The sequence below is a fragment of the Trachypithecus francoisi genome, unplaced genomic scaffold, assembly GCF_009764315.1.
Source record: "Trachypithecus francoisi isolate TF-2019V2 unplaced genomic scaffold, Tfra_2.0 Lachesis_group3, whole genome shotgun sequence".
Classification (NCBI taxonomy): Eukaryota; Metazoa; Chordata; class Mammalia; order Primates; family Cercopithecidae; genus Trachypithecus; species Trachypithecus francoisi.
In genome coordinates, this window is record NW_022681468.1 from 695295 (window position 1) to 703083 (window position 7789).

The 7789-nt window shown below is 44.3% G+C and overlaps 1 gene segment (V, D, J or C); it reads left to right on the forward strand.

Moving 5' to 3' along the window:
* LOC117069611 overlaps positions 1-6439 on the forward strand; it is a 314331-nt gene extending 307892 nt beyond the window's left edge. The window contains 2 exon segments of the V gene segment in view: positions 5806-5883; positions 5967-6439. Of these exon segments, the coding sequence occupies positions 5838-5883; positions 5967-6439 (519 nt within the window).
* The last annotated feature ends 1350 nt before the right edge of the window (positions 6440-7789 follow it).

The window sequence follows — 7789 nt, forward strand, 5'->3', positions numbered from 1 at the left end:
TCAGAATCTACTGAATTGTCTAGTAATCTCACAAATTGAACAAAAGCAAATTCTTCATTCCTACCAAAATGTGAGTATGTAGGAATTTCAGTGTGTTTTCCAGAACCCGTACACACTGACCACTGTGTTTCATAGTCATTTATTGGCCTATGAGGCCCTCATAGACTCCCTCCCTCACCTGTGTTCTCTCTGGACTCTCCATCATAACCAGCACTTCCTGCTGGAGGTGGATCCGCCAGTCCTCAGTCAAGGGAGTGGATCAGGGGCATAGGTCACGAGGGAGCACAAATTCTAACCCACTCCTCACGAGCTCAGTCACCATCTCCAGATCCATGTCGAAGAACCAAACTTTCTTAAAGTTGAGTTCTGTGACCAACAATGCCACGACCTTGTATTACTGTGAAAGGAACAGAGAAGACATTAGTGTGATCCCAGACACAAAGTTCCCTGGAAAGGGACCCAGGACCAACAAAGGGCACTCAGACTCATGAAAACAGGGCCCAAGTTGGAGAACGAGTTTCCTGTCACCCTCACATTTCACCATTAGATACTCTACACTATGCCTATGCTGAGGTGTGTGTAGAATATAATTAGAAAATGGTACTTATATATGTGTATAATCATATCTAGTGTAACAACTAGTTGCTTCTGTCTTATGTGATCATTAAAGACAATATCGCTCACCTTATTCAAGTCCCTTATAAAGTATAATACTTTTATGTAAGATTTATCTTGTTTTTTGTGTTTCTCCTTGTGTCTGTATTCTCTCTCTCTTCCTCCCTCCCTCTCTTTCTGTCTCTCTCTCACACATACAGATACACAAACACACAGTGGTTGGCAGTATGTAGGCTAATTGAGAATATACTCCCAGATGATTTAAAAATAGCAGTTTTACAATATTTGTCTCTAATTTTTCAAAGAAAATTAAATCCAAATGCCAGTGATTTTTATGTGATTTTTAACATTTAAATTGTTATTTTTGTTTTCATCATTCCTTATATGTATACTATTGTATTCTTTCAGATTATTTGGTGCCTTCATAGACTTAAACATGTGAAACTCTCCACTTGATTTTCTGTGACTCAGGACTGGTGAGCAATAAGTAAGAAGTCACTCTCCTGACCCTTCCCCACTGTTGCAGACTCCTGAAGGCAGAACAGGTGTCATGACTTCACAGTAGACCAAGGCCCTCAAAGGTGACGTTGGATCTTGAGTTTCCAGCACGTCTTGGGAGGCCAAGTGGATGTTGGTGAAAGAAATAGTGGATATGTGACAGTTTCTAACCAGAATGTCTCTGTTTGCAGGTGTCCAGTGTGAGGTGCAGCTTACAAAGTCTGGGGGAGACTTGGTATAGCTTAGAGGGTCCCCTGAGACTCTCCTGTGCAGCCTCTTGATTCACCTTTGGTAGCTATGAGATTCACTGGGTTTGCAGGCCTCAGGGAAGGGGCTGGAATGGGCTGCATTTACGTGGTGTGGTGAAACTCATCAATATGATGCAGACTATATTAGGAGCAGACTCACCATTCCCAGAGACAACACCAAGTACATGCTGTACAAGCAAATGAACAGCCTGAGAATCCAGAACACGGCAGCGTAAAACTGTGCAGGAGACACCGTGATGGAAAGTCCACGTGGGCTCAGAGACAGACAGCCCTGCAGGACACAGGGGGTGGCTTGGCTGCAGGGGGCACTCAGCACCCACAGGAGACAGGAATAGCCCAGGGCAGGGGCAGGTGGAGTTCAAGGGCTGCTTTCCTGTCAGGCCCTGTGGCTTCTTCTGCACCAAATGCGTTCTCCTGGGAGCCTCTCTGTGTTTATGGTTCTCTGCCTACTACTGAGGCCTCTGGACTGGAAAAGGTTACTACTAGAAAAAAAATTCTCATATGCCCCTAAGGAATGAATCACTGATTGAGGGAGAAGATGTCACAGGAGGCCAGGGAGGCTGTGGAAACTGTCGGACGTGGACACAGATCTGATGACAAAGACATGAGAAATCAGGGAACTCTGATCAAACCTCCTAATTACGCCAGGGTCCACTCTAAGTCTAGTAAAGCCATTGATGCCTCCCTGGGCCAAACTCACCCATCAGGGGTCACTCCTGTGTCCCAGCAGCAGACACGCCTTAGAATCTCCACTGTGTGTAATCACTGTCTGGGAGGAGCTCCCAGGACATGTGTCTTTGCATCAACCGGGTGGTGGATGTCAGAGAACAGCAGCTGGGTGCCTGGTCTATGGGTTCCCTGATGTTGGAGAAATGGGAGATGCAGTCTCAGGGGAAACATACTGTTCATGCATTTTTATATAGAAACCATGATTTTTCTTGCTTCTGTCAGATGACACAGCAGATCAAGAAAACAGTCTGTAAACAATTGTAACGTCCACCTTTCTCCTGAATACATGCATTATTTCTTAATTCTGAGTGGCTATTTTGCAGAGCATTGCTTTTCTCCTAAGAAATTGTTCAATCCAGGCTGAAACCACATGGTGATCATTCTTTGGTTTCGTTCAGGTGCAGAGATCTTGAGTAGAGCAGATTTGGTCCTTTCCACACACTAAGCCTCACCTTCCTCAGAGAAAGAGCAGAGATTGATCCAACTGTGTCTCAGGCGGGAGCTGCTTCTCCACACCTCAGAGTTTGCAGAGCCCCCCAGGTGCAGCTGTATTGAGTCAGGTGTGTCTCCATGTGGGGGACTTCTGCTGCCAGTGATTGCTGCTCAGTTCTAAATGTGGGTTCAGAACTAGGACACTGAGGTTATCATGCCTCAAAAATTACCATGATTGTAGACAGAAATAATACAATGTCAATTGTTGTCACTTGTTTCTTCTTACTATCAGAGTATAAGTTTGAGGAGATAAATTGTTACCATATATTTGCATAAATCTAATGTCAGAATCTCTTGAATTGCTCTTGAATACTTGCAAACGGGATAGAAGCAGATTCTTATTTTTTTCTATACTAGTGTATTTTGGGATGTCAACATTTTGTCCAGAACCTGTGAGTACCAATACCTGTGTTTCAGAAATGACTGTGAGATTCAGTCATTTCTACGGAGTGGGAAACCCAGTTAACTTTATCTTAGATATATGGATGGAAGCCCGAGAGAGAGGCTTGTCAGTCATTGTTTCTGTGCCTGCTGCCTTGGGAATGTCTATATTTCTTATGCTCTGTCCCGGGTCTATACCCCAATGTCTCCCCTACTCCATGGCACCCGCCTGTGCCTGTGCATGCCTCTGCCCATGCCCTCCATGAAATATCTGCTTTGGCCCAGGAAGAACCCCCCTGCGTTTTTTTCCTCCTGCCCCTGGTCCACATTCTTCTCCATCCACAGGGTCTCAGCAGCACCTCCCATCCACACTGACCCTACATGGGGTCATACCTTTTTGACCACTTCCTCTCTCTTTTCTTCTGAGCCTTGCCTTTTATTCTAACAGCCTGTTTCCATCTCACCTGGACTTGTGTACAGCAAAGTGTTTACCAAGCAGTCTTGGGTTGTGCAAACCCTGAAAATTCCCAAAAATGTGCTTTCTCATGCCAGGTCCATATTCAGCTCCTGGGAGATATCTGCCTTTCTGGAAAACTCCTGGTAGTGTTATTAAAGCACTTGATTAAGGTAAGGTTTACGTCTGTAAAACTTCACATGATTTAACAATCTTAACTCACTGAGTTTGGAGTCCATGTACATCTGCAAAATTATCAACACCATCAAGGTCATAACCTAGCAATCACTTCCAAAACATTCCTCTTATCTCTTAGTATTATGATTATTTTATTAGTTAAAATGTATTTTTGTTTATGCCTGTCTGTGTCTCTGTGTGTGTAGCCTGGGTGTACACCATACTAGCCGTTTTCATAATGACTTATGGTGAATGCCTGTTATTGCTCAAGGGGCCGGCGTCTGAGCACTGGAGGTCAGTCGTGCAGGTGCCACTCACATCTGTGATGGGCCCATAAACAGCACTGGGCCCCAGCACTCAGGTGAGCTTCCCTGGTGGACAGCGCTTCACATGTGGTGTCATTCATCACTGGGGGGAGACTGGGGACAAGAGACTCCTCAGGGAAAGAGCACCTGGGAGCTTGTGCCTGGATTCTCAGGGCCTTCTCCCTGGTGCCTTTGCTCATTTTAATCCATATTCATTTGCTATAATAAAGCTGCACCCATGAGAGTAACAGCTTGTCTTGAGTCCTTTATTTCTATTGATTATGGGGCCTGGGGATGGTCTTGGGACACTCAACACAATTACACGAGAGGTGGAGAATGCTAGAAAGTTCCTGACTTCTGACACATGGCTAGAGGATTGCTTATAATATCAAAGGATGAGAAAGTGTGGGGATAAAAGACAGTCAATGCCCAGATGGCTACAGAATCATATGGCATGAGATGGCGTGTGCGCTCCAATAAGGAGCAGGAAGTGAAAGTAATCCAAGGAATTTAGAAATGACAGACACAGCTTCCTAGGAGTTGTTCCCTGAATAAGCAAATGTAAAAGTAATGAAGAACAACCCAAATATGCAATTCATATTTGTGATAGCTAAAATAATAGTAAAAAGATGTACATCGAGCCCTGCACTGTGCTCTGAGCCGAGGCTGCTAGACTCCCATTCACCACCAAAGGGTACAGCTGTCCAGAAACAACACACAATGCACAATAGCCACACAGAAGGTAGCCCAGGGGTGGAAATTGGCATCATTTGGTGATATGATTGATATCATTAATTGATTTCATCAGATTGTGAACAACGTTAGCCAATGGACTGTGAGAGTGACTGACGTAGCAGCCTCTCTGGCTTCCTGTGCTGCAGATGAGAGGAGAATGGGAGGATGCTGGACCCACAGCTCACAACAGACACATGACAGATGGCTGTCTCTGATCCCAACCTCAAGTAGGATGTTCCTGGTGCACTGGATCCCAGACCCTATATCGTTTTAGAACCAGTGTAGTTTGTGTCGCCTTGGGTTTTCCTTTGGATCTTTTAGGTACTAAGGAAATGAGAGTGGTTCAAAAGAAAATGGGGCAGACCAAGGGGATGGTGAAGGGCCTCCTCCAAGCAATGTTGGTATCATAAAGTAAAAGTTAAAGAATGAAACAACTAAACAAGAAGGTGCTGGGGTTGACACAAAGGACTTAAAGCAGCACTACCAGGAGTTGGGTGCAGCAATGGGGATCCCTTCAGGTCCATCAGCAATTCAGAGACCTAAACAAATATTTCCTATTCATGTGGAATTGGCAGAGTGTGAAATCTAGAAGACAAAATGGCCAGGAAAATTGTGTGATTTTGTATGAGTGAAGGTCTGGCAAGTTAATCAATTTGAGCACTGTTGAAGGCCTGAGGTGGTCCTGCCCTTGCTTGGTGCCAAGACCTGAGTCCAACTCGTGTGAAATTGCCAGGGAAGAGAGAGTAGTTTTTTTGGTAGTTCTTGTTATCAGGCATATGTGCATTTGAATTTTATCTTCATGGCCTTTCCTGGCTCTATTTCTCATTTTTTTAACACATATAGTTTCATCTGGATTAATCACCTTCACAGGGTCACAGAGAAGGGTGGAAGAAGGGAGGCCCTGGGATGAGTCTCAAAGAAACATGGAAAATGGTGGAGAGGGACAATAGCAGGATGTAAGGAATTATTGAGACCTTACTCTGGTAAGGTCTCAGGCCAGCCTTTTTCTGCATTTGAGGTTCTGGGTTATAAACCCTGTAGACTCTTCCCTTCAGGGCAGGGTGACAACTATGCAAATTCAAGTGGGGGCCTCCCCTCTTAAACCCAGGGCTCCCCTCCACAGTCAGTCTCCCTCATCGCACAGCTGGGATCTCATTGCTTCATTTTCTGTCCTCCACCACGATGGGGTCAACTGCCATCCTCACCCTCCTCCTGGCTGTTCTCCAAGGTCAGTCCTGCCCAGGGGTTGAGGTCACAGAAAAGAATGGGGAGAAAGGGGCCACTGATTCAAATATTGTGTGTCCCCCACAGGAGTCTGTGCCGAGGTGCAGCTGGTGCAGTCCGGAGCAGAGGTGAAAAGGCCCGGGGAGTCTCTGAAGATCTCCTGTAAGACTTCTGGATACACCTTTACTAGCCGCTGGATCAGCTGGGTGCGCCAGATGCCCGGGAAAGGCCTGGAGTGGATGGGGATGATCGATCCTAGTGATTCTGAGACCAGATACAGCCCGTCCTTCCAAGGCCACGTCACCATCTCAGCCGACAAGTCCATCAGCACCGCCTACCTGCAGTGGAGCAGCCTGAAGGCCTCGGACACCGCCACATATTACTGTGCGAAAGACACAGTGAGAGAAACCAGCACCGAGCGCATCAAAAACCCTCCACAGCGCAGGTGCAGAGTGAGCTGCCAGAAACTCCCTCCCCAGGGATCTCTCTATTCATCTGGGGAGGAAACACTTTTTGTCCTCAGGAGCGAGAACCACAGAACAACACAGGAAGGTTCCTAGCCCCCTAAGGCAACTGGATAGGGGACCTGACCACGGGAGGTGGATTCTCTGAGGGGGCTCTTGTGTGTTCTACAAGGTTGTTCATGGTGAATATTACATGGTTAACATCAAAAGCCTGCCTAAGAGGCACCTCTTCAATATGACAGTTTTTTAATTAGTGAAAATTTTACAGTTAATCATTCTTGCCTTCCTCCTTCCTATCTGCTCTCACTCCCTCCTTTTATTTTCTACTTACTTTTACAAAGTCACTTAATCACTTTTTGAAATATTAATAGGTTCTCTTGTTTTTGTTATTGTTTTTCTTTTAATAATATGCCCTGAATAATTCATCCTTCTGCCAATTCATAAGTATTCAGTATAACAAAGACTTCCTTTATAAATAGATTTCCTGTGAGTAATCTTGCAAATATTTTAGGACCTGTTTGGTTAAGGATAAATTAAAATAAATAGATAAATTTTAAAAAACATACAACCTATCAAAACTGAACCACCAAGAAATAAAAAATCCGGGTTGGGCGTGGTTGCTCATGCCTGTACTCGCAGCACTTTGTGAGGCTGATGCAGGTGGATCACCTGAGGTCAGGAGTTCGAGATCAGTGTGGCCAACATGGCAAAACCCCATCTCTACTAAAAATTCAAAAATTAGCTGGGCATGGTGGTGTTCCCCTGGAGTCCCATAGTCCTGGCTACTCGGGAGGCTGAGGCAGGAGAATGACTTGAACCTGGGAGGCAGAGGTTGCAGAAAGTCAAAATTGAACCACTGCACTCCAGACTGGGCAACAGAGTTAGACTCCAATTCAAAAAAAAATCAGAACAGACCAATGAGTTAAGAGATTGAGTCAGTGATTTTTCAAACATCTCAAATCAAAGAAAAGTCAAGAACTTCATGGATTCATTACTGAATTTTATTAAAAAACAAAAACAAAAACTAGAATCTCTACTGAAATTTCCAACAAAATAAAAAGGAAAGAATACATCCAAGCTTATTTTGGGAGGCCCTATTTCCAAAGCAAGGAAAAGAAACTACAAATAAATGAAATTACAGGCTAATATCCTTGATTATCATAGTTTCAAAAACTCTCAAGAGTGATGACAAACAAAATTCAACAGCACATTAACAATAGAATTCACCATGATCAGATGTGGTTTATCTCTAGGATGCAATGAAGTTTCAACCTGTACAAAAAAAGGTGATTTATTAAATCAAAATACTGAAGGACTAAAACTATATGTCCGTATCAGTAGATTCAGAAAGAGCCGCTGACAGAATCTACCACACTCTCATTATAAAGAATCTGAACAAATTATGCATAAAATATATACCTCTACACAATAAAGACAACATATCAC